Below are 27,921 nucleotides of genomic sequence, written 5' to 3'. Positions count from 1 at the left end.
TGTGTTCTAGTTGCAGTGATTATAAGACAGAATTTATTTTCAGCTCTCTACAATAAAGTATATAATTTCCCATAATGTAATTAGCTAAGTGGAAGTGGGTCATTTTATATTGAAAGAAAAAGTAAGTATGCATTCATTAAGAATTATACTTAAAGAAAATCTCAGATGAATACTCCAAATCTACTAGAACACACGCACCTGGGGGAATGAACAATGCCCTCATAAGATTTTGTAGACTGCATTTAGTACATGAAGAGACAACTTGATAAAACCCTAACTGATGCCAGCTATTTACACCACTGCTTCAGTCATCTAAATGGAATAATGGTCACATGAACCGAGAGCCACTGTCACCTGGAGATTCCATTCTAATTCAGACAAATTCATAACCTAGTGAGTCTACATTGCACTGAACTAAGAATTCTGATAATTCAGGTATTAATTGAAAGAGGTGGCAGGGAGGCTTGCTTGAAATTGTTTTAAAGGTTTCAACCTAATGGAGGGATGAGAAGATCATAATCAGAGGGCGTCCTGTTGAGTGAAGAACCATGCTTTGGATTGTCCCGAGTTGGAGGCCTGGCAGGTGGTAATGGCACTGGATCAGAGGCTGAGTCAAAAACATCTCCTAGAGGATAACACAAAATCTTAATGTATTTTCAGTACAACAATGGCATGGAATTTTGCCTTTAAATTCTGACCATTAAGACATAGACTACAAAGAGAATATGTCTTATACATACCCTTTAAATATATGCCTAACTCAGGGATGTTTGATTTCTTCATCTCTGAAGACGTACCGTGTGTTCCATTCAATATACAGTGACCATTATCACAAGACCTAAAGCAGAAATCAAAGGACAAAAATCGTAAGGATAATTACTTTCCATTTAAAAGTCATTTGGGGGTGGGGAGATGATGGGAACTAGCAACGCTGCTCATGTAATAAACTTAGGATACAAATATAATTAATTTCCTTTTCTGGAGAAAGTAAAGTAATATTATCTAGATACTTGAATACTTTTACAAAGCAGAAGTAAATATTCCATGGAAGACAAAGGTTTTTTTTTTTTAAGTGAAACTAAGAATTATAAGGGCCACAAAATTGCTGATACCCTAAACACACCTGTGGAATTAACATATTTTGGAAGATTTCAATATTACCCTATCAAGGTTTTGAAGAAGAAAATGTAATATGCAGGCAAAAAATATGTAAAAGTCCCAATGACATCATTACTGGTTAACGGTACTTAACAGTATATTTTTATTTCTGTAAGTTAAGCTTTCTTTATTATAAACTAGAGGCTGTCAAGGAAGGAGAATTATTAAATATTCAGAAAGTCCATTAAAATTCAGATAGGCATATTCAAAGACCTAGAGTCTGGAGTATAATTTCACCACTGCCATGAACAAAACTGGCACTTCTGACAACTGTAGAAAAATGACTTTAGCAAAGGCCTTGGGTACACAACAAATATTTTAATCTGGGTGTCTGTAAAAGGATAATACTAAAAAAACTGTTGTTTTTTTTAGCGGTACACGGGCCTCTCACTGTGTGGCCTCTCCCGTTACAGAGCACAGGCTCCGGACGCGCAGGCTCAGCGGCCATGGCTCACGGGCCCAGCCGCTCCGCGGCATGTGGGATCTTCCTGGACCGGGGCACGAACCCATGTCCCCTGCATCAGCAGGCGGACTCTCAACCACTGCGCCACCAGGGAAGCCCTAAAATAAGTGTTTTTATTATTGGTATTAATGCTTTCGAATCATACTATGAATGCAATGCACAAATCCGGGGCATAGGAAGGTAGCAGCAGGAAGAGAAGGCACGGAGCGTATTTTGTCTTCAGAATATAGCTGTGTAGCAACTGACTATCTGCTCACCAAGTTACTGTGCTCACAAAGAGCTATAGAAGGCAGAGTTTATATTTTACTTTCCCCTGACTTACTCTGAATTCTTGGGGCAAAGTAAAAGTACATACATAATGGAGGAAATATTGGACATTTGAATAGTTATTGCAAAGTGCTTCATCTGAAATTCATTTCCATTCTCTCTGGTGGCCACATCTCTTTAAGGGGCCAGAGATGGTTCATTTAAAAATAGTTATCATGTATTGAATTTTCATAGTAATGATGGATTTTTACTGAAATGGAATTATTCATCTATGAATAATATGGTTTAACTTTTTCCGTATACTGACAATTTAGTTCTCCTGATGTTCCAAAGAGAGGAAAAACATAGAAGGAAAGGATGTGTCTAAGTTTAAAGAGTGCTTTGTACAGGACCTAAGAAGATACTTCATCCATTGACTTTCAAGAACAAATTAGACAGAAAATTCACTCCAATTAAGATTAGGGATTATCAACATTTATTACTTCTCTGTAATTGTAGAAAGATGGTAATGGTGGTCATAAATCAAATTTATTTTCAGGATTTGGGAGGCCTGCCACCAAAAATCTCATCCAGTATGATGTGACAATTAAAATTTTAAGTATTAAAATTATACCACTCACTTATCCAGTGATGAAAAATAATGAGATCCCAAGGAGACCAAAAAAGCTCATCTTACTTCAGTTTTTAAAAATTACTACACATTTGTAAGAGCCAAGGGAACTGAAAATTGTAAAAATTTATACTTGATGTAAAGGAATAACTTTTTTCTCTAATAAGAATAGTAGACATTTGGTTCTTCTAAGATAACAAATTATCTCTCAGTTATTTCTCTGTCTTCTCAATGTTACCAACAAATGTCCTAAAGACCAGCAATCAGCAAAGGAAGGTTTGGTTCTTGCTTTGAAATATGAAGCCCTGGACAGCAAAGTGTTAATAACCATGGTTAATAATTCTGCATAGTGTTGATAATTCTAACCTTGTAACTCACTAAGGCAGATCTCTGGTTTAAATGGAGTTTTGCTTCTCTTTTCCAAGTACTGCAATACAATACTTGAAGAAAGGCATTAAAACATTTTTTAGACTTTTCATCTGAAAAGAAAGGAACACTCCACTCATAAAATGCTTTCTGTTGATTGACTTGACCTCAAAAGGAAATGGCACACTAAGTAAAGATGACATAGATGACTGAAGTGTTAAACAGCTCTCCTATTCCTCAGTCAGTAAAGAGATACTGAAAGGCAAGAAAGCTGGGCCACCAGCAGTAGCTGAGCCCTCTTCTGTATGTGCCAAGCAGAGCTCCAGGGATGTAATTAGACAAAGAAAACTGGAGCTCAGAAAATCAGTTTGAAACTGAGATTTGACTTACTGAGTACTTCATATATGTCAATTAGATTTAAAAATCAGAAAAATAATATTAGATTATGATTTACTAATTCAATTATATAAACACAGAATTGTCCTTCTACTTAAAGACAAACTAATATTTCAATACACACCACCCGTTTTTAATAACTCCTATACCTCCATGGGGCTGCCACTTCAAAGACCAAGGATGTCTCCATAACAGTGAGAATAAACAAATGACGAGAAGAAAACAGAACACAATTCCTCACATTCTTGTTTGATCCAAGGAAAAGTAAAATAGTACCTGATAAAAATAGCTAAGGGAAATAATTTTTTTCAATTCTTCGAGATCTGAATATAAGTAGGTAGCACATCAAGAAAGAAAATCAATATAGATTATACTAGTCCTTCATAAAGAACAATTCTAAGGAAGGTTGGTATAACACCTTATTTTCTAAGCACTAATTTTTCTTCATGAGATATGTGCTTAGAACTGATAAAATGCATTGAAAATAGCTTATTGAAAATTTATGAGTTAAACACCACTATATGTAACCTACAGCAAAGTTTTACTACAGTACAATTTGTTTTTTGGGGAGAGGCAACAAATTATCCCATTAGACTTACTAGTCAACTAATTTAGTCAAAGGACTTCCTAGTTAAGAGAAATCTACATCTTTTCATTTTCTCTGAAAGGTCATGGAGAAAAATAGTATTATAGGTAGAGGAGGCTTTGAGCAAGAAATCAAGGGTTTTTATTAAACAGATGTGATTCAGTTGTTTAAAAACAAATGCCATAAATGATAATGCTTACTGCAGACATGAGGTGATGATAAATGGCCCATATTCTTACCTAGGAGGAGGTTTTACATTATGACAATGAGATGGTTGTGAATTCAGGGAAACAGGATGGGATGAAGGAATCTTGTATTCATCGTCATCTTCCTCTGCTGGGTCTCTTGTTTTCTCTGAAAGGGAATTTGCTAATGGACCAGTACACCTACCAGAGAGAAAAAAAATCCAGTCTAGTTTTAGCATAATAATTCAGGACAGGCAGGTCTGATGTGACATATTCAAATCAAAGAAACTACTTTTGTCACTTGTGTTCATTTTTCAATTACAGGGTAACATCAGAAGGTCTGTTCTTATACTAAATACAAATGAAAAGGATTTTTAAAACTCTTGATGAAATAAGAGTTTTCATACTTATAATTTGAAAATGGCACAATAAGAGAAACTAGTAACCTGTCAAATAAAATAAAAAGGTCCTGGAGTTGTAAGTGAGTGCATAAAATTATTTACACCAAAGCTATTAAAATATTAACATTTTGTTCCTATTTAACTTAAATTGGTAAATTAAGATGATATATATGCAAGGTTATTTTATATATTAATTAAGTATTTATAGAAAGTTCAACTGTCTCTTGTGAATATTACTTATAGTTGAAAAAATCCAGTTTAATTAAGTGAAACAATTCTTTCTCCTGTGAAGTTTCAATTCAGATAGTTGTTTTTGGGACAAAAATTAACAAAGATCTAAAAATGACTGGAATAATCAGAAGTAGATAGTAAGAGAACTTTATAAGTCTTTAAGGTAGAGGCCATTATTTTTATGGCTTAAATTCCCTGGCTAAGTAAAAAAGAATGCAAATATGTAAAACAATTACCTAATATCAAAAGAAATTCCCAAGCATTTTACTCATCCATTGAGTAAACAGACAAGGCCAATTAATAACAAAACAACAAAAACTTACTTTTTTTTTTTTAACAGTTGTTGCTAATGGAGTTTATCCTAAGCTGATGCCAGTGAGAAACACCAAAGTAGAAACACACAAACCTACCCTGACCAACTTTAGAACAACCTACCTGTTTGCAGGACACTGGAGGTACATATGGATCCAAACCTTTTCTTAAATCATGAACCTCAAGACAAATCTGTTTCGTTAAATTTTTTTTTTTAACCTTTGTGGCTGCAATTTTGAAGCACCTTCTGTAGAGGGAGCAAGAGGCCTTTGGTATATGAACCATCAAGACTGAAAAAACTTTTTCATTTTTATTTCTCCTAACTAGTTCAAATGAAAACAACTTTAAGGGCTTTTCTCTGTGCCCACTGCAAGAAGACATTTTGAAAAACCTAAAGGTTTTCAAATTTCAACTATATATCTGAGTCTCCAGGGAGTTCAGAGATGAAAGAAAAAATCTCTCCTAAGATTTTTCAAGAGTGTGTTTTTATCTGTCTTTGAGGACTTTTTCAATACCGATTTTTGAATTCTTGTTTGTTTGAGCGACCTTGGAATTCAAATGACAGTTTATGGTGAAATGAAAGCACAATGATACAGTGACAGGAAGTCCACTGTCACCACCCAGAGCACAAGCTAATAACCTTATTAATAACTTAAGGGTTACACCTACCATGGTGTAACCTTGGAAGATGTACATCCCAAATGAAGGCCAGTGAGTACATGGACTGCAAAATGGTGATTTGATGGGAATTAGAGCAGTGATTTCAAACATTACCTTTTCATAAATTCTTATAAACATGGATATAAATTTAGCTAACTCAAGGACCAGAGTGGGTTCTGTTAGCAAAAGAAATGAGAAAAATACACATCCTTTCTACGTCCTACTATATTGTCATGTACAAGGAATTTTTTTGCCTTTGCAATTTAAGCATATACTGTATAAAAGAAAAAGACTTACTGACCAAATATTTAACAACCACATCAATGTCAGGAATGTTCTATCTGCCTGTTGCAGCTTAGTTCCAAAGATTTAAGAGTTTTTAAAGAAGCACTGCACTATGACACAAGAATGGATGATTTTTGAAATCACATTTGTTCTGGCTGATTCTATATTTTATCTTCAATGATAAAGAATTTAATCAGGGTAATTTCTCCCTACTCTTTAGCTTTGCTGCAAATCAACAGATGGAGTATCCTGAAGAAAATGAAAAGCAAAGCTTATCTAATATTTTATGGAATTATAGGGGCTTACTGCTAAAACTTACTAGTCGCAGATAATTAGCTTACATGGATTTTAGTGAATTATAATAGAAGTGCAGAAAGTCTCCGAGTGGTGTTTGTTGCGTATCTAAATCTGAAAAAAAAATGCCTAGATATCTTATCACCATTTTAATAAAGTTCTAAAGAGTCATATTTTATCTTATTATATTTTTAATGCAAACTTTTTATATTAGTATAATATTCTAGTTAAAAATAAGCCAATTTATAAGAATATCATTCCAGTGTACTTTATTCAATATTATATAAATTTTTATACAAAATTGATCTTATTCAATTCTGAAGGGAAAAATAAAAGCAATTTCTATCATGTAAAAAAGGGAATGTAAACTATGAACTTTGGGTGGTTATGTATAAATGTAGGTTCATCGTTTTCAACAAATGTACCACTATGGTGGAGGATGGTGAAAATGAGGAAAGCTAGGCATGTGTGGGAGCTGGGGGTATATGGGAAATATCTGTACCTTCTCCTCAATATTGCTATGAATCTAAAATGGCTCTAAAAAAAAAGTCTTAATTAAAAGAAAATAAATGAGGAAGGTACAAACAGATGAAGAATTTGTATATAAAATACCAAAGGAGAAATCTCAATTTATGTAAATAATTACATTATTTGTTAATTACATGCGGGTTTTTTTTTTTTCCTTCACAAACTCATTCAAAAAGTAGGTTCAGTTTTACTTGCAACTAGATAAGTGGTAAAAATAAAGAATTTTCATTAGCAATCATGTAAGTTTACTTTTGGTAATGGAGAAAATATCTCACTGCACATAGGAAAATGTTCAGTCACTGATTTAGCTCATGGGAAATTTTTAGGATACCAGAGGAATAAAATAGATCAGTTTTATTTGGCTGGTTCCATGTTAAAACTGCCAAGTAAACCATCCCACCATTTACACCAGTACTTCATTCCCTTTATATTATCATCAGACATTCACAGAGTGTTCTGCACTGCGGCTGTCATTCCTGAATTAATACACTGGTAATGCACAAGGACACATAGTCTTAAAGATACACAGCCACCCTCCCCACAGCCTTCGCCTCTTGTTAAATTCAATGTGTGTTATTTAAACTTTAATGAGGAATACATCCACTGTCTGCATGTGCACACTTGAAACAAACCAAGAATATATTTTCTAATGCTCTTCTTAATTAGTGATTTTTGCATTTTGAAGCTGAAGGCTCACAGATACAATCCTCTACAGCCTTCTACATTCCTGGTGTGAGAGGCATATCGTCAGAGGGGTGATCTTCTGCATATCCCACTGGCTTTTCCTACATAACATACCTCAAACATCACCCTTACCAAGTACTTTTCTTTCCTTCATTTGAGCAGTTCCTGATACCTTGATTAGTTCAACTTTTCCAGAAATAAAGCAAAGTAGAAATATCCATCTTTACTGTCTACAGATGAACCTCCTGTGACATCCCACAAAACAGTAATTTTCTTTGAACTTTAATCTTTTATATGTATTTGGTAAGTGTTCATACATTGACATTGTGTTTTCTATATATTCATCTATGTCTTTCTTCTGTCTAATTGCAAAATGCTAAAGGGCAGACCCTGAGTCAACCAAGGCCTGGCATGGTGTGTGTACCACGAAGAACTCACAGCTTTTAGACAAAAAGAACAAGAGGCTATTAGAGAAATACGTGACCAAACTGTTACGGGAAAGAAAATCATTTTTAGGATACTTTCATAATGTAGAAAAATATTTAAAATATATTATTTTGCTTGCCTTCTACATGTAAAATCTTATTTAATAATCTCTGAAAGCAAGGCTTTGAAAAATATCTTTATTAAAACCGAATCTTCAGAGCCTGCCATATACATTAGTCCATATTTCTTGTACTAACTATCCTAACAGGCAAAACACCGAACTTCGAGAAATCATAGCCCAGAGATGTGGTAACACAAAATCTAGCTGTATTTGAAATGAGGATTGCCCATGTGCCACCTGTAAGCCATTTCCCCAGCACCTCAAGAGTGGGTTTTATGCATATACATACTAATTTTGAGGATTCTTTCATGACATCCAGAAGAATCAGTGTGCTTTATTATTAGGCTGAATATAAGCTTTAATTTTAAGTTTTCACTTATAGTTTAAGTATAGTTTATACTTTAAGTATAGTTTTCACTGACTTGTTTTTAAGCTGGAGAAATAAGTTTGAAGTTCATTTTTAAGTTAACTTATTCAAGGGCAATATTCATTTCTAACACTTTTAGGGGACTGCTTTAGAAATCAAAAAGATGTTGAGGAAATACATTTTTTTTTGAGAATCTAATTTTCCAATACATGTTGAACATTAAAGACTTCACGGTGATATTAAATGTGGCAGTACTTATAATCACCAATAACTGGACACAACCCAAATGTCCCTTAGTAGAGGGATGGGTAAACAAACCACAGTGTGTTTTACAATGGAATACATACTCAGAGCAATAAAAAAGGAACAAACTACTGATACTCTTGACAACCTGGATGAATCTCAAATTCATTGTGCTAATAGAAAGAACCCAAACTCAAAAGGCTCTATACTATATGATTCTATTTATATGACCTTTGGGAAAAAGCAAAATTATATAGACACAAATCAGATTGATAATTTCCAACGGTTTAGGGTAACGGGAGAAGTTGACACACGCCGGGGGGTGTTTTTGGAGTGAAGGAACTGTTCTGTATCTTGACAGTGGTAGTGAATACATGACTGTGTGTTTGCCAAAACTCACAAAACTGTACATTAATAAAGCAGGGTGAATTTTACTGTATGAAAATTATACTTTAACAACTGGAAAATTTTCATTTTAAGGTTAAAAATTCATTTTAACTCATTTAAGATACTGCAGATTAGCATCTTTCACAAACAAATATGCTTAATATCCCTAGTGGCCTTCAAATCACTTATCTGATTCTATGTGAGCCTACAGAGAAATGTGGACAGAAACAAGGAATCCTTGAGTATGGTGGAATATGTCAAGATGCTCTCACTTAATGTGAAAATAGAATCTCATTCTAACCCTACACATTTTCTATGAACAGATCAATATGTTCATGGAGAAGTGGAGAATATATGACAAATTATGCCTCTATGGGACAAAAAAGAGACAGTATAAGGAATATAATTTAGATTGCATATTTAAATAGAATCCAATGGCTCACAATTCTGTGTAAGGCTACCTAATTATTTGTGATCATAAATCAGTTGTATGATAAATTACAAGTAACAGATCTGTCAGACTACTGGGATTAGTGTTAATATCAGTATTCATCTTAGATTTTAGTCAGAGAAAATGAAAGATTAGTGGAATTAGTTGCATTCCTGCACCCAGATTATAGCCATCCGCCAAATGCCATTTTCCCACAAATGATGAGAGAGGGATTACAATTCTATCTGAATTTAGAAATTATAATACTAAAATAAAAAGGAGAAAAATAATACCCATAGTATTTATTTTGTACCCTTTCCACACACTATTTCTCTTTCTGTTGAGACTAGTTTAAAATGATATGCTTGCAGCCTTCAATTCTTGTCATCAGTGTGTCAACAAGCAGGTTCTAGGGATTTACCACAAAACATTAGAAAACCTACGTTAGGATGGTCAAGCTGCTTCACGGGAGATGTGAACAAAATTTATAAATCAATAAGAATATGCAGAAAAAATAAAGTCTGAGTTTCAAATACTGAGTCACATCAATAGGTCAAAACCAAATGCACAAACATTTCTACATGATACATGAGAGAAGAATGCCATAGTGATCATAATGAATAAATTGAAAAGATGGACCCATCCCACACTATCCCATATACATCATGTCAATTGTAACTTACAAAGGACTGCCATCTTCAATATTAGTTCACCTTTCTATCTACCCAAGGTAAAACAAACAAAACTAGTGCAACATCTTGACAAATCTTGAAAATATTTTCAGGTATTTGAGTGAAAGCTGGTTCAAAAATTAACAAAAGAGCAACACTGTTCATTCACTAGGGTTAAGAAAAGAGTAGCTCTTAATTACAGCTTGATCTTCCATTTAAAGTTCTCTACCATATTTTCTTTAAATCAATGAAATTAATTTCTTATCATTGAACATAAACAGGATTAATGTAAAACTGAAGTGTGTATTGTCTATACAAATCCTCAGGTGAACAATAAAAGAACATGTTTCCCTGATCTTTTGCCATTAAGCATAAACAATGAAGCCCGGTATGCACAGTATATAAGATGAAAAATTTCCATCAAGCTTCTTTCTCTTAAGTTTTTAAAAATTACAATGTGATGTTTGCTTTAATAGCTCCTGTGGCATAGTGCTTTTATCTCTTCTTTCTGTTTTTCACTCCCCAGTCAAAAACAAAGCAAAACAAAACAAAACTTCCCTTCTCCCATGAATTTGACCACCATTTCAGTCAAATTGGTCTAGCTTTGTCTTTTGCACTTTTCTATCTACAGACCATTTTGGCCACTATTTATTTAAAAACAACCACTCTCACATACACGCGGGCACAGATGCTGATGCTGTTTGGCGGTGTGGACCTCTTAGATCACTCACTGGAAGGTGGCTGTAGTTGAGGCTGCATTCACAAATCCACATTTCTACTTTGTTTTAGATTATGATAATAATAGATAACGTTTATTATAATTTTTACCACACAGAAATGTTCTAAATACGTTTTCTACAATATCAACATTTCAGGGGTAAATGATAATCATTTTTTAAGGTGATATTGTCATATGTAAGTTCCTATATTAGAAAAAAACTTCTAGGATTACATTTATATGTCTAAGAGTTTAACAAATCTAATTAAATTTGGGCACTGGTCATGTAGAAATGATTTTATCAGCTTTAGATAGTACCTACTGAAGTATTTACTTGAATATAATATAAAGGTGAAAGCTTAGATGGTATGTCCGACTGTCCCCTCAACATCACTATTTGGATGTGTGTGTAATCGGCACCGAAACTCAACAGATCCTTAAGTCTTAATTTTACCACCCCTGCCCCCTTTCCACACCTGCCCTTCTCCAATTTCCCTCCCTCTGGTAAATGGCACCAAGCCATTCACCCAGTTTCTTCAAGCAAAAACCTATATAAGAATCAATCATCCCTGATTTATTGTACCTCACAGACATCTGATTTATTAACAGGTACTGTTGGATCAAAATACAACCCAAAGTGGACTGTGTAACTCCATCGCCATCACCCCAAAGCCCTGACCATCTCTTACTGGTTCACCACATCAGACGACTACACTCTCCGTTGGTCTCACTTCAGTCGTCCTAAAGACAATTCACGTAGCAGCCAGTGACCCTCTTTAAAAACACAAACCAGCATCATGTCATCATGTTGATCAAAACCTTCGATGGCTCCTAAAACTAACCAAACCAAAGTTCTTATCACGGCCTTAAAGGCAATATATGATTTAGCTCCTATATACCTTATTCAACCCCAGCCCTACTGTCCCTCTTGCTGTTCTCCAGATATACCAAAGGGATTCACTTGCCTCACTGGCTAGCTTTTATGCTCTTCATCTAGGCAGTCTCATGGCTTGCTCCCTTCGTTCAGGTTTCTGTTCAATATTACCTTTCCTAATGACCTCATCTAAAGTATAAACCTCCCTATCACTGTTTATCCCTTTCCCTGCTTTATTTTTCCTTCTAGCACTTACCACTACCTGACAATATACTACGGTTATTTGTTTACTTGCTGTTCTTCTTAACTAGAGCACAAATTCCAATGAGGATGGGATTTTATCTTGTTCACTCTGACTCTCCAGTCAGTATGCAACTGAATGAAAACAGGATAGTTAGGCAAAACCTGGATAGTCTATTCACTGAGCTTAAACTATTAGCACCTTATCTGTTTAGAAAAAATCTATAACAACGATCAACACCACCACCTCCAACAACAAAACATCCTTTTTACAAAAATATTAATACTGATTGACATGTATTTGAAGGTTTAAGATTAATATGTCAAAAGTACAAAAGGTCCATTTCTAAAATACAAGGAACAAGAAAATATTCTTCTAAAAAATGACTTTCCTCAACATTCCAGAACATTATCTTACCTGAAGTAATTATTCCATTATTATAGTAATTCCTTTGCTTATTGGCCAACATCTTGTGTTAAGTAAAATAAATATTTTTAACTGTTTCAGGTTTCATTTAATTTTGAAAAATCAAATTATTTCAAGATAAATATAATTTAGTAAAAATTGACACTACAATAAAAATAATCCACATAGATTTTTTCATTCTTCCCCTAAAAAAATTATGATTACCCATATTTCAAGCTTCTAAGAATTTATATTTATAGCTAAGTGTCAATCATCTTAAGTAGAAACCATTTAGGAAAAAAAATAAGTAAACCTATATGCACTAGTACAGTTTCAGCTTACTTTTATGACAGAATATATTTTAAAAATAAATTCTATATTCTTCTAGGTCTCCAGATAAATTACACAATAAAAGTCATATAACTGCAGTCATACTGTTTTACAAGAAAGAAAACACTATCACAGAGTAGCCTCTTCCATCAATTTAATGGGAATCAGAGTAACATCAAATAATTTAACAATTACACTTCAGTAAATATTAATAACAACACAGTATAGCTTTAAAAGTAAATATTAGCTTTGACATTACTGAATTCAACACTGGGGGGCTCAACATTTGTGAGAACTATCAAAGTCTATGTTGGGTAGCAATCTGTTATTTTGCTTTGGCCTAATTTTGAAACATGTACTAAGACGCTGACACGGAAACGATACACTTGAACCTCCAACATCCCTATGTCCCTGAGTGAGATTTTGCTAAGACCTGTATTCTATGCCCCTCCAGAGCTGAAGGTCTATTCTCATTGTACTCTGGTTATACAGTCTAATGAAGCTGAAGTAGACAAAGCAAAAAAACAAAACAAACAAAAAACCCAGAGCAGTAATCCAAGTTATATTGGCTTCAAAAATGGGATGCAACCAACCAATTACAAATGAGCATTCAAGTTGCCAAGTATTCATATGTAATTAATACTACAGATGAGTACCCCTTAAAAAAAAGTTGCATGGAACCTAAAAGGTTGAAGCTCAAAAGGATTTTAGAGATCATTTAAGATAAACAGATCCCTTCATTTATCAGATGGAGAAAGTGAGGCCCAGAGAAGTTACCTTGTTCAAAGACAGACAAATATTAATATTGGAGTCACGTCTGGGACCAAGTCTGATTTTATTTTAATGGTCACTTCAGAATTCCATGCTGGTTCCATGATAAATATAGTACAGCATAAATGATTAAGAAAAATGCTTATTCAAATATTAAGTGACAAAGGAGAGCATGAAATTATCTCTACAATGTAATCTAAATCATGTAAAAACAAAAGTCTAAAAAGAAAAAAATGTCAGAATGTTAAAACTCTGGGGGAAAACTGGACAGCTACATGTAAAAGAATGGAATCAGAACACTCCCTAACACCATCCACAAAAATAAACTCAAAATGGATTAGAGACCTAAATGTAAGACCAGACACTATAAAACTCTTGGAGGAAAACATAGGAAGAACACTCTTTGACATAAATCACAGCAATATCTTTTTTGATCCACCTCCTAGAGTAATGGAAATAAAAACAAAAATAAACAAATGGGACCTAATGAAACTTAAAAGCTTTTCCACAGCAAAGGAAACCATAAACAAGACGAAAAGACAACCCTGAGAATGGGAGAAAATATTTGCAAACGAATCAACGGACAAAGGATTAATCTCCAAAATATATAAACAGCTCATGTGGCTCAATATTAAAAAAACAACCCAATCCAAAAATGGGCAGAAGATCTAAATAGACATTTCTCCAAAGAAGACATACAGATGGCCAAGAAGCATATGAAAAGCTGCTCAACCTCACTAATTATTAGAGAAATGTAAATCAAAACTACAGTGAGTTATCACCTTACACCTGTTAGAATGGACATCATCAGAAAATCTACAAACAAATGCTGGAGAGGGTGTGGAGAAAAGGGAACCCTCTTGCACTGTTGGTGGGAATGTAAATTGATACAGACACTACGGAGAACAGTATGGAGGTTCCTTAAAAAACTAAAAATTGAATTACCATATGACCCAGCAATTCCACTACTGGGCATATACCCAGAGAAAACCATAATTCAAAAAGATACATGCACCCCAATGTTCACTGCGGCACTATTTACAATAGCCAGGTCATGGAAGCAACCTAAATGCCTGTCGACAGACGGATGGATAAAGATGATGTTGTACATATATACAATGGGATATTACTCAGCCATAAAAAGGAACGAAATTGGGTCATTTGTAGAGACGTGGATGGATCTAGAGACTGTCATACAGAGTGAAGTAAGTCAGAAAGAGAAAAACAAATATCGTATATTAACTCATATATGTGGAACCTAGAATAATGGTATAGATGAACCGGTTTGAAAGGGCGGAAATAGAGACACAGATGTAGAGAACAAACATATGGACACCAAGGGGGGAAAGCCGTGGGGGGGTGGGGATGGTGGTGTGCTGAATTGGGCAATTGGGATTGACATGTATACACTGATGTGTGTAAAATGGATGACTAAGAAGAACCTGCTGTATAAAAAAATAAAATAAAATTCAAAAATTCAAGAAAAACAAAACAAAAAAACCCCTCTGGGCATTGATATTTGGGATATGTAAATGCTTATATTTATGTATTTGTTTAATTTTTTTCTTTTATATATTTTCCATATTTTCTACAATGAACAACTGCTACCTATATGTCAGAATAAAAAACAAAATGGAGAGAGAAACATGCCATTAAAAGCCAGCACTTGTAATTTTAACTATGGTTAATTTGCAGCATGCAAAATAGAAAACTAATTTGCTGTTAAGGACACATTGTTAAAGTATTTCTCTGGTTAAGTAAAGCAACTGCATTGTTTGAGGGAAAAAAATCAAGAGTAAATGGGGTGAAAGTATATCCAGGTACACATACAAACTGAAGTGTTAGAAAAATATCAATAAAAGGCATTTTACTATGAATTTGTTGTTCTTTATTTATAGAAAAACAAGCACTTAATACTAAATACAGATGAAGCAAATGGTAACCTCTGCCTTTTATCCCACTTGCCAATATGAATTTAATAAACAGAATGTAAAATTTTAATCTCTAATTAGCAAGATTTCATGTACTTCATTTTTTGATGTTCTCTGAATTAGAGGTAATTGAGCTTAGATGTTTTAATTACATATACAAATATCCAGAGTTCATTTGGTGCTACAATATCATATGTTATTACTGATGTACAACCTACTACACAGAATATATATATTTGCTTCTAACTTCTATGTCTGCTACATATCTGCCAGCTCCGAGAAAAGTGGCCACTAAAGAATGGTCCAATGCTTAGTTTCCCACTGCCCCCTAAATGATGTCAAATTTCACACTCATGCTTTTTCTCATGCACACCCCTTCCCAATTGTGCCCATCCTCCATGACTCAGGAAATTTCCATCCTCTCTATAAGACATCCTTGACTTACAAAGTCTATAACAGTCTATTCTCCAAGCTTATATAAAAACTAACAAGTTAGATGCATACAGTCTAGTGCAATCTTGTGATTTCATGTACGTTAACTTTATTTTAAAGTAGATGGTAAATTTCTTGGGAGCTGGTATCTAGCTTATCGTTCTTTTGCACCCAGTGACCAGCAGAGGAAGGAGCGAAGATGCTCTAAGACTTTCAGTTAGAAATGAGGATCTTAGCAGATGATAAAGTCAATCCACCAAGCAACCAAGTACTATCAGTATACTCATTAAACAGCAAACAGTAAGGTGTTAAGGGAGAAGGAGAGATTACGAGAAAAGGTTTTTGCCCTTAAAACCTTATAATCTTTTTAATGTGGAGAGGCGCTTTAGTATTAGAAAACAGTAGAGTAAAGTACATAATTAAATGTGTAGAAAATAAACTCTAGAAGGAGGAATGAGAATCAGTCTTGTTACCATCATTATGACTGAAGTCACAGAAGTTTTCATACAGAAATAGAGTCTGAGACATGGATCTTCAGAATAAAGATTCTGAAAACTTGGTGCACAGGAGGGAACAGCATGAAAGACTCATAAAACCAGGGGAAAAAATCAAGACAAGATTAGAGGGCAAGCATTAGAATTCCTGAAGGATATTTTAATTGGGTAAAATTCTGTGGATCTTACTGATAGCAGGAGAGCATAGAATTAATTTAGAAGGAAAGAAAGAACAATGTTGGGCTTTGAGTAGGAAAGTGATCTGGGGAAAGCAGAATTTAAATTAAATCAGCTACCTGAATAAAATATACTGGAGGAAAGACAGGCAGCCTGATTTAATATAGAGTAAGAAAATGGCCATCAGGAGACTTGGTTTTATCCAGGTTAGATTTGGATAGACACTATCCCTTAACTGTCTGATATGCTTCTTGTGTCCCCATTTTTTCAAATAAGACACCTAGTTTAACTCATTTTTCTAGCTTTAAAATCCATTGATATTCCATTCTGAGATCATATCATATGATCAGGTAGAAGGCTCTTTCAGTTGTCCCGTTATAAGCCAGAACTAGGGCGATGGGAAGATTAGCTGAATATGAAAAACTTTAAAAGAACAATCAACAGGACTTAGTGGCAGAATGGATTTGAAAAATGAGAAAACTGGAGGAACCAAAGATTATTTTATCATGTCAAACTGGGTAGTGGGATAAATGTGATACCTCTAAGGAAGAGACATGAATTGGAAAGGAGAGCTCATTGTGCTACTTGAGCCTCTTCTTGGATGCAGGGAAGACTTAGCTTTTTCTCTGTTGCTTTATGTGTAATCTCAGAGTGTAGGTAAGTCTCAAAAATGTTGTAGTTATCAGCAAAGAATCAGAAAGGATCTCAATTTCTGGTACTTTAGTTTAAAAATCCAGCTGGTTCATTTTTATTGATGCATATTCACCCCTGTACTTTCTGTACTAAGAACCTCAAAACCACTCTTTATAACAACTTTACGCATGGACAGTTGATCTCCAAATTCAGTAAAACTCACCTGATGCTGGGGAGAACGGTGGCAGCTGGAGGGGGAGGAGAAAGCCGGGGAGGAACATCATATTCTTCACTTCCCAGGTGACCATTGGAAAAGACCTGAAAGGAAATCAAAGGGTTAGTTTAGAATTTAACTTCTGGAGGACCTTAAAACAACAGCAGTTCTTAGACAATCTATAATTTTGAAGAGAATATATAATTTCAGTTTATTTGAACAAGTGAGATATCATATAATTTACTTAGGAGTTAGGAGCACCATAGTGATTATTTACCACCACCTGAAAGTAGCACCATTTTTTATGTGAAAAAATAAAATACAACCTGATTCTTAAACATATTGAAAGGAGATGCTATAATTTCTATAAATCATATAGATAGCTAGATAAATAGTAAAAGTCCCCAAACATGATCAGTTTTTACTGAAAAGTTAGCATTCTCTGTAAGGATTCAATAAAGAAAAAAGGAGCACTGGTGCAATTCTTATTTCAATTCCTCCCAAATAAAAGTGTTCTAAATTATATCTCTCTGGGGTTGACAGAACATTTCTAAACTTCTTGTTAAAACAATACATGAGGGCTTCCCTGGTGGCGCAGTGGTTCAGAGTCCGCCTGCCGATGCAGGGGACACAGGTTCGGGCCCCGGTCCGGGAAGATCCCACATGCCACGGAGTGGCTGGGCCCGTGAGCCATGGCTGCTGAGCCTGTGTGTCCGGAGCCTGTGCTCCGCAACGGGAGAGGCCACAACAGGGAGAGGCCCACGTACCGCAAAAAAAAAAAAAAAAAAAACAATACATGAGTATAATCAGAAATGCCTTTGTTCTTTCAAGGCTGAAGCTTTAGCACTACTGGTAACTAGAGACCTGGTCTGGCCTTCAGAGTGCAAGCAATTTTAAATATAATTTTTGGTGTGTGAACAACACAAACCAAAATTGTTACCTTGCTCCTAAGGTACCATAGAGAGCCAGTGTTTACTCAGAACTCGGAAATTCTGGTTTCCAGATTGCTCAGTTACATATGGGACCTGTCTGAACAACTGCTCTTAACTAATCCAACAACTTGAAATGAAAGCAACTTAAAAGAAAAAAAGAGTAACTTTGCAAGGACAGATTAAACATATTTTAAGACCTTTAATCATTAGGGTTTTATCATGAAGCTCTTTCCCAAACTCTTTACTAGTTCATATTTAAAAGGTGTTGGCTGATTTGTGGCAAAAAGAATGTGATGTAACTTGAATAGTTCTAGATAACCCAGCCAATGACCTACCAATTTCTCTTTTCGCCCCTCAGTTCTAAAATGGTGTTAAAGCTTTAGAGTGCAAAATGGAAAAGGCCATATCCTTCCCTACCAACTTAAGAAAAGGAACATGTTTAAAGAATCCATTTGAAATATATCAATGTTTGCAATTTAAAGCTACACAATATAAATTTTATAGCATTAAGGTATCACTCTAAAAATAAGTCCTGTGCTACAGCTTTGATTTGTCATTAGATTCAATACACTAGAGATACACTATGACAAAAATATCTCTTAGGGTTTCTGACTACGGACCAAATAACAGAACAAGGCAGAGTTTTTTCGATTTTGCTAGAGAAATGTCTCAATAGATATTATTGTACAGTTCAATGAAAACCTCTAATATAAAAAAATCCCTTTTAACCAACAAATACATGTGTCAAATCACAAGTGCTCATTGTATAATAGGCATATAAAGTCATCCTTAATTTGAGTCCTGTGCAATTGTTGCCAGAATGGATACAATGTATGATTTCTGCAATCAAATCTCCTTGACGCTTCTGTCATAAACACATTTAAAATTCATTCTGGGAAATGTAATATGGGTTTATATGCAATTATTTGTTTTAATAGGAGCAAGTATTTAATGTACTGTTGATACCTAGTAAAATTTCAGCAATTATAAAATAAAAGGGAGCTATGGGAATAAATTTCTGTTGTATTAGTTCTACACGAATCTTTTTCAGGACAAAGACTCTGATTTCCTCATTTTATAGGACATTCCTTCAATGCTTTACACACAGTAGGGCTCAAATGAACACTGACTGCTGACTGACTTACATTATACTATATATGTGCATACATACATGTTTGTAAAGGACCTAAAAATGCAGGTACTAAAATGATGTTCATGTTTCTGTTCATCTAAAGCGGCTGGATGACAAGATTTACGATTATTTCATTCTGAACTCCATGTTCCCACCTGCAACCGTTTCATTAGACAAAATCATTTTATCTAAAACTACTTTAGAGACTGCAGTAAGTCACAACTTTTTGAGCCAAAAATAAATATTTTACGTCCTCTGGAAATCTGCAAAGCCTTTTGCAAACAGGAGAAAACAGTAGTTCCTCAAATGTGTAGATGGATAGTATCAACTGAAGCAGTTCACACTGAAATCTCACTGATTCAGGCCTTCTTAAACTCTCAACTAAGGAAACATCTTTTTCTTCTGCCTTCCTAGTTCACTGTTGCAAATTTACCACAATCCCATTGGACATGCTACCAACTTAAATATTCTGATCCTATCATTCCTCTGCCAAAAAAGTTTTCAAAGCTCTTTTTGGTCTACCAAGTTAAAGATAACTTAGTATAGAATAGGAGACACTCCACTCCGTAACCGCTTTCAGTTTATATTGCCGTAATTTTACCTACCGTACTTACTCTCTCTGTATGCCCTAGAGTCTGTCCAAAATTGACTTCCTGCACTGGGCTTATCTTCCCACCTCCATGCTATTCCTTCCTGTCATGTCTACAACACCACCACCTACTGATCTTTTAATGTCTACAGATCCCTCTTGCATGAAGCTTTCTTTATTCCTTCTTTTACCCTGCATCTCAATTGGAATGTTTCTTCCCCTAGGGCATCCCGCATTATATATTCTGGATGCTTCTCCTATGCCTCATCCCTTAATTATATACCTGTCTCATCCTCACTAGACTGTGCTTGATTCATTTTGTATTCGCCACAGTGTCTTGAACATCCTACTCATTTAACTGAAAGAGGCTGAAGGAATAAGAATACATTAAGGGGAATTTATACTACCTGTGGAAGAAGTATAATCTGAGCTATCACAAAATTTATTATAAACTCTAGGTTACTCTAGGTTACCCTGTATTAATATTTTTCACATGCCTCAAGATAACATTTCATCCTAATTTTTAAGTTTGAAATATCTCCCTATGATTCAGATATTGTCTAAGAATTAATGTTAAAGCATTTGGGACCCTTGAGATGTAGGGAAAACAAACACAACTGTGATAATCTTAGCACAATTAAGAAAAACCTTTTTAATTACAAACCCCCAAACACAACCCCCTTCCCCCATCCCACACATGTAAGCCCACACATACACTACACCAAAAATATCACTATAATTTATCCTTCAGAAACATTAGATTAAAAATGAAACCTGTGTACACAGAGGACTTATTTTCTGAAAGACAACACCTGAGATTCATAGATAAGTTTAAGTTCATTCTTATAAACATGTGCCTCTCCACCAAAATAGCAAAAGCCACAATCTCAAAAAGAGGAATCATTCTATGTATTCATCTAGCAACATCTCAACAGATTATTGTACACAAGGTCATTTTAGAATAATGTCACTTGAAGTAACATAAGTCAGAGATCGTTTTTATCACATAAGAAACAGTAGCATTCTTAATCTTTTAAGAGGAACAAATAAAGATAGTTGAACACAGTGTTAGTATCTAGATATAAGGAGATACATTTCAAGTCTCCAATGATATTTTAAAACATTTTCGTGCAATAAAGTAATTAAAACAAACAAACCAACAACAATAAATAAATATCTAGCCAACAAAGTATTAATTAAGGAACAGGTTTATAACGTGGCTAGAATTTGAGGGAATGGAAACAGTCCTATAGGAAAGAAATCTCTTATCAATAAAATAAAATAAGGTAAATAAACCTAACAACTCTTAGCTTTCAGGTTCATGTTAAAAAGTAAAGTATTACCTTAGCTAACTTGATTATGCTAGGTGGGAGGGAGAAGAGAAATGGGAGTAAATGAAAGTCACAAAAAATTCTTACACTTCATTTTAATGATGAATTAGAGGGCTTTATTCCTTAGAGCTCTTTACAGTTAGCAAATAGAGTAATTAGAATTTAATTTATCCTTGCTTCCCTTACCATTTATCTAGGAAAGATGCAAATAAAAAGGGCAAATGGTTCTAACGGACGATGGGAACTGGCACACTGACAGAGGACACACAACAAAGGGGAGCAAGTCCTCACTCTACAGAATGTTTAGTTTCATGAATTCCCCTTATGGTATTACATATGTACACTTAATGTTAAACTTTTAGTACTCATCTAAGTTTTCTTATCTTTAAAATGGGCAGATGATATTTAATTTGAGATATTTCCTTGAATGAAAACAAGTCTGAACGATAGTTGTTACTATTTGACACAGCAATGTATTTACTTACACTTGGAGAGACTGACGGGTTATGTGAAGACAACACATCAGACTCCAAGTATCTAAATCCCTATACCCTTTATTCCCATGATAACATTAAAAAAAATTTTTTTTAGAGACTGCACACTAGGTATGGAGGGTGAGAATATATTGTAACACTTACCATTTTCATTAATATACAAGTCTTTTTAAATCAAAATCATTTCCCCTTTTTCTTCAACCCTTCTCCCTTGTTTCCCTCTTATTTTGAATACGTGATCGATCTATAGAAAATGACTACTTTTCTAAAAGAGTAAAAAATCCTATTTTAAACAAGAAAGTTACATTTTACCTTTGGCTGAAGGCGAGTGCTGGAAAAATACATTAAAAAAACTGTCTACGCTCCTAGTGTACCACACACATCTTCTTCCTCCAAGCCCTTTCCTGCCCTACCCCTGCCCACCTCCAACCCCAGCACGCATATCCTCTTTCCCCTCTGTCATCAACCTAACTGTAATAACTCAGCAACCCAGTTATTGAGTGTTTGCTGAGTATTCATTAGGCACTATGTTAAATAAAAGCAGAGGAAGGGGAGAAAGAGATAATGATTTTGGTTTTAAATTAAAAAAAATAAGGACAACTATTTTAAATGAAAATGAACTGTTACAACTTATACTAAGACTCCACATCTAGTTTGGTTTTATTCCATAACCAAGGGGTATGGGGGCTTAGATATTTGGAGGGTAACTATTCTCCTAGAAACTAGGTCCTATTATTATTTCATTTCATAAAGTAAGGGAAATAAGTGGAATTGGGGGCATAGATGTAGTAAGTTGCTTGCATCCACAAAGCCAGTGAATTCTAGAGCAGGAAGTAAAACTCAGGTCTGATTCCAGACTGGTGGATCTATGTTGATCAGATTTTTAGTTTTGTTAAAATGCAGCTATCAGGTTTGCCTTATCATTTTTACTTCTGCCTAAAGGAGTTAAACAGTTCCTCTTCTATAAAAACATTTTGTTAAATTTGAAAGGGGAGAGAACACTGGGATTCTGGTTATCCTGAACACTAGGAGAACACCTGTATGTAGGAAGTGCTTACAAATATGTAATTAAATCAATCTGGATTGAGGAACTACAGAGACGTTAAGTTAAGAAACAAACTCCAGGGCTTCCCTGGTGGCGCAGTGGTTGAGAGTCCGCCTGCCGATGCAGGGGACATGGGTTTGTGCCCCGGTCGGGGAGGATCCCACATGCCGCGGAGCGGCTGGGCCCGTGAGCCATGGCCGCTGAGCCTGCATGTCCGGAGCCTGTGCTCTGCAACGGGAGAGGCCACAATAGTGAGAGGCCCACGTACCGCAAAAAAAAAAAAAAAAAAGAAACAAACAAACTCCAACCCAGGATCATGCAGAGACTGAGAATTACAGGATCCTAGATGGACGCAGTCTTCCATCGGTTGAAGCTAGCCTCTAAGTCTCCCAACAGTGAAATAAGAAGAGGAATTGGGCTTTTTCTGCTTTATGTCAGTTGTGATATACCTTGTGGTCTACTGAAGTGGACCCATTTTTCCTTCAAAAGATAATAAAAGAGGAGAATAAGGGGAGACATGGTCTGTTTTATAGCATTTAACACATTATGTATAAATCCTTCTTTATAATCTGCCTTAAAAGTCAAACAACTATACTGAAATGAGAAATCTTAGATGTCTAATTTTGGTAAAAATGTTCATCTAGTTGTAACTTGAAAGTAACTTTGAGAATATAAGCATTGCAATGCTAATACATACAACATATGAGATTAGACCTTCATGAATTTTAATGAGCCTAATTTAGATAGAACTAAACAAATTCAGCTTTTAATAAGACAAATTTTGCACTTTACTCAATGTTCTCTGGGATATTAACATGTATCAATGATCAGGACATGAAAGTTCACATAGAAAACATGTAAAGGAATCTTTATAACTGAAATTACTACTAATACTTCATACCTATAGTTAATATAATAAAAATAAAATTTCATGCCTATAACCTAAGAAATTATAACCCCAATTTAAAACAACCACCATCCATACAAAAATTAATAGCCTGTATTCTAGGGCTTACAAGGGCAGGTTTATTTAGTGCTAAGACTGTATAACATATTATCTAAGAAGAACCCTGAAACCAGTGAATTGCCCAAGATAATTATTATATTTTAAGTATTTCTGAAGTCCATTCAGGAAGTAAATTGTAATATGTTGCTAAGATATAACCATTCATGTCGGAGCTCTTCTGAACACTCTCCTTAAGGCAAGTGTGATCATGTATGAATGAAAAGTAATAGAGACTAAAGGGAAGAAAAAAATCACTGGAAAAAAAAAAGACAGGTCCTTCTGATCAAGATTCTAGGTTGTAGAAACATACTTTTGAAGATAAGCTCTCCATTTTCAGAGAACATTATAAAAATGCTTTTATAAGTGCCTGCTCTTCCATTTACATCACCTTTGCATGACCTTGAAGAAAACCTTTACAGATTTTCATATTTATAATAGATGAAAGCCCGCAGGTACCAACAAGGCACTAACAAAGAGTTACGGCAAACCACCACCACTCTTCCCCTGTGTTTTGAGTGCCTGAGTAGACAATTTTGACTCTTGCTATCCTGGCTACCCTAGAATATCACTAATAATTAAATCTTATACAGAGTTTTCCTTCACACATGTGCATGTGCACGCATGTGTGTACACACATACAGGAATTTAGTACATGTCATTCTTCACACTTCTTTGTTTCTTGATTAACTCACTAACTACAAACTATTATTTTGAAGGAATAGTCTACTCCCCTAAAATAACAACTTAAGATCAAAAGAGATGGGAACACTTAAATATTACAGTCTTCAAAAGAGGCAAAGCCTCCTTCAGCTGAAGGAAGATGGTGACGATCTGACCTGAGTCAAAAATATCATGGACACAAATACCAGAAAACATTACAGGACAGCTCTGCCAGGGGCCCACTGAGGGTTCGAAACTCAATGATTTCTGCTGCTGCCTCTTCGGTTCCCTGAATGCTTAAATTCTTTTCTGTACATATAAATGACAGTGGTAATATCCTTTAATGTTAGAACTCAACATGTGTGACAGTCTTTCAGTTTTATAGAGAAAGACCTTGCTTTCCAACAATGAACTGGACCTGGTGTTTTTATGTATGTGAGAAGTTCATTCTACCTGGCTGCCTAAGGTGTGCTGTCCCAGGCAACAATAACTCCAATGACTGATTGATGATATGCTATAATCATACAACTTTTTTTTCAAGTTAGATAGAAGTAGGAGAGTTAAATAAAAAAGACTGCTGATTCTCCCACTGACAACATTAATAGGAAAAAATTTTGCAGATGAAATAAGGGAAGGTGAACTAAACCTCTGGCAAATTGTCTGGTGCCTTCATATGAAAATTAAATCATTATTTAGAACCTCCTTCCTGACTTCTGTTAGGTTCAAGTTTTAATGAGCTTCTGATTATTTATAATTTGCAGATAATTAAAGACCTGCAGGGAAGTGTCACACTAGGCGAAAAAAACACCACTCCACCTTTTATACTACCTCTTATCAGAAGACTATAAGCAGATTATTTAGCTTCAGCTTTGAGTATTTACCTTGGCTCCTTCTAAAGGCAAATCATGGCGTCTGTGTTTCCGCATAAGCACTGGGTCAGAGCCCATTCTACTGTGCCTTCCATTTACATTTGAACTCGCTGTGATTCCAGGCTTTGGAGAGGCATCCCCTAGGAGGCGACATCCCACTGACTGATTAGTCCCAAGCACATCCCGAGGGCACCAGGCTTCCAGAGGCATCGGCTGGTCTCTGGAAGGCACACTTTCCATGTGAAGGAAGTGACGACTCAGTCTATTGTCAGGGGGGATTGGGGGAGGTCTCTCAGGTGGAGGAGGAGGAGGGTCTCTTAAGGGAGGTGGTGGTGCTGGGAGTGGTTTGTCTTGTTTTCTCACCATGCAAGGAGAAGACTAAAGAAACACAAGAGGAAAAAGAAATTAAAAGAGGTTCCATGCACTGAAATGACTTCCAGACTAGTATACTATTGCTTTTGTTTTCTAAGCCATAGTAGGGCTTTATTAGATTCCTGTGCTATCTTTTAATGAGTTTCTTTTATCACCAAGTAATGAAAGTTTAAAAAATTAATGAAAAACTCAAATATATTTCATTAAGATTTCTTTGTAGAAAATGAATATGTAAACTCAAATGTTAGGATTATAAGGACTACCGGAAAACGTAGCAGAACATCAAAATTATATGGTGATTTTGAGTGGTTGACATTAAAATAATAATGTCATTAATTATTTTATTTGCATGTTTCTGTGATTTAGGAGAGACAGCAGAAACTATCAAAGTTGTTGTTGTTTTACTTTTTAAAAGAGAACCTTGGGCTTCCCTGGTGGCGCAGTGGTTGAGAGTCCGCCTGCCGATGCAGGGGACATGGATTCGTGCCCCGGTCCGGGAAGATCCCACATGCCGTGGAGCGGCTGGGCCCGTGAGCCATGGCCGCTGAGCCTGTGCATCCGGAGCCTGTGCTCCGCAATGGGAGAGGCCACAACAGTGAGAGGCCCGCGTACCACAAAAGAAAAAAAAAGAGCACCTTGATTTGTAATATCTTTGGAAGACTGCAAATGTTGGTTTTGTTATTTTTGTGTTCACCTCTATAATACAGAGTAAGTGACAAGGGGGAAATGTGCTCTGGTTCTTTAACAGTTATTACCAGAATAGTGAAAATTCACAAATAAAAGAGCAGCATTATTTACAGACCTTACTTGAGTTTTATGGATCTTAAAAAAAAAAAAATCAGTCTGATTCTTATGTGGAATATGAAGGTATAAGCTCCTGAATTGAATCTATATGACTTTCACAGTTTTTATTTTCATTTACATAGTTCATCTGATGAATGATTTGTGCTTTTATTGTTTGAAAATATTAGCGAAGAAATGTGTGTTTACATAATTCTAACTAAATAATATCCTAAAAAGTCTTAATATGATCTTAAAACCATGTTTATTATAATGTAGAAAAGTCCAATACTATTAAAATACTGTGCTGCCAAATAGTTTTAGACCATAACGCATATTACCGAATGGGATTAATATTTAAAGTCTTATATTTAATAAAGCAAAATATTCCCTTTTCAAATTTGGAAAAAAATCTGCACAGAACTAAAACTGTGGGCTTAGATGTACAGATAGAATTATGTCTTTAATATTAAACAGTAATGCAATTACTTTGCAAATACTGTAATTCTTTGTAATTAATTCCTTCAGGTATAAAAGGTACATATAATTCCCTCTTTGGAGTCACCCTGAAACATGGGTGATATCTATCACATCTTAAGCCCTATGCAAATATACTCCCATAACATTTTTCTTGTCAAGACACTATGAAAATGAGTGTAAAATATCATTTAATAAGAGCATGCAATTTATTTTAATACATGTAATGACCTTTTAAATCCATTTTACAGAATAACTATACTTACTCTGCTGTTTATTTTAGCAAATCAGGGGGCTGTTACAGACATGTGCCTTCTCTGAATAATTATGTAACTTTTATAGCAATAAAGCAAGGAATATGATAGTGGACTCACTATAAACAAAATGAGAGACCCATCAAAGTTGTTCACAAACAAGAGCATAAGAAATATGAGTAACGGAATTTTAAAAACCTGAGCAATCAATAATCATCACATAAAATTATTATCTATGTTTCTAATAAAATTGATTTACCTTTGGTGAACCAGTTGGGCTGCCACAGGGAGACCGAACTACGCCTTTCTGAATTAGATCCAGGCGAGGAGGCACTGGTGGCAGGCTTAAATGTGGGATCTGGAGAGGGTCTGGATGTGGCTTTCTTCGCTGTGCAAGGGGAGAGGATCCCGGTGATGTGACTGGGGAATTCTGCCTGTCAGTGCACTAGAATATAAAAAGAGAACGATGTTTATTTGATGTGTAAAGTACATACCTTTCAGTTCTTAAGACATCTGGTTTTGAGAATGTATCTGCCATTGCACATCTGTTAAAATAAACTCGCTTAGTTTACTCTGATTAATAGATGGAAGGAGCTCACATTGTCCCTCAAGAGCAGTATTATGTAAAGAATAAATGGATTAGTTTCTCCTACATATTGTAGAAAGGGCCTAGGAAAAAAACAGCAAAA

The 27,921-nt window shown here is 35.1% G+C and overlaps 1 protein-coding gene across 6 annotated transcripts in view; it reads right to left on the bottom strand.

Annotated features, from left to right (window-relative positions):
• CBLB (Cbl proto-oncogene B) overlaps positions 1–27,921 on the bottom strand; it is a gene marked incomplete at its 3' end in the record, with an annotated part of 203,883 nt that overhangs the window by 21,844 nt on the left and 154,118 nt on the right. For 2 of the 6 annotated variants that reach the window (XM_079705372.1, XM_079705375.1), the window contains 6 exons: positions 27,492–27,677; positions 25,362–25,727; positions 17,301–17,395; positions 4,086–4,232; positions 741–838; positions 494–625 (listed from right to left, as the gene is read on the bottom strand). In XM_079705372.1, the coding sequence (XP_079561498.1) occupies positions 494–625; positions 741–838; positions 4,086–4,232; positions 17,301–17,395; positions 25,362–25,727; positions 27,492–27,677 (1,024 nt within the window). The remainder of the gene's footprint in view (positions 1–493; positions 626–740; positions 839–4,085; positions 4,233–17,300; positions 17,396–25,361; positions 25,728–27,491; positions 27,678–27,921) is intronic. The other 4 variants (XM_079705373.1, XM_079705377.1, XM_079705374.1 and 1 more) reach the window with 3 other exon arrangements.

The sequence above is a fragment of the Hyperoodon ampullatus genome (assembly GCF_949752795.1).
Source record: "Hyperoodon ampullatus genome assembly, chromosome: 5".
In the NCBI taxonomy this organism is placed as follows: domain Eukaryota; kingdom Metazoa; phylum Chordata; class Mammalia; order Artiodactyla; family Ziphiidae; genus Hyperoodon; species Hyperoodon ampullatus.
The sequence above is the reverse complement of the archived record's forward strand: the minus strand, read 5'-3'. Positions and strand labels throughout refer to the sequence as shown.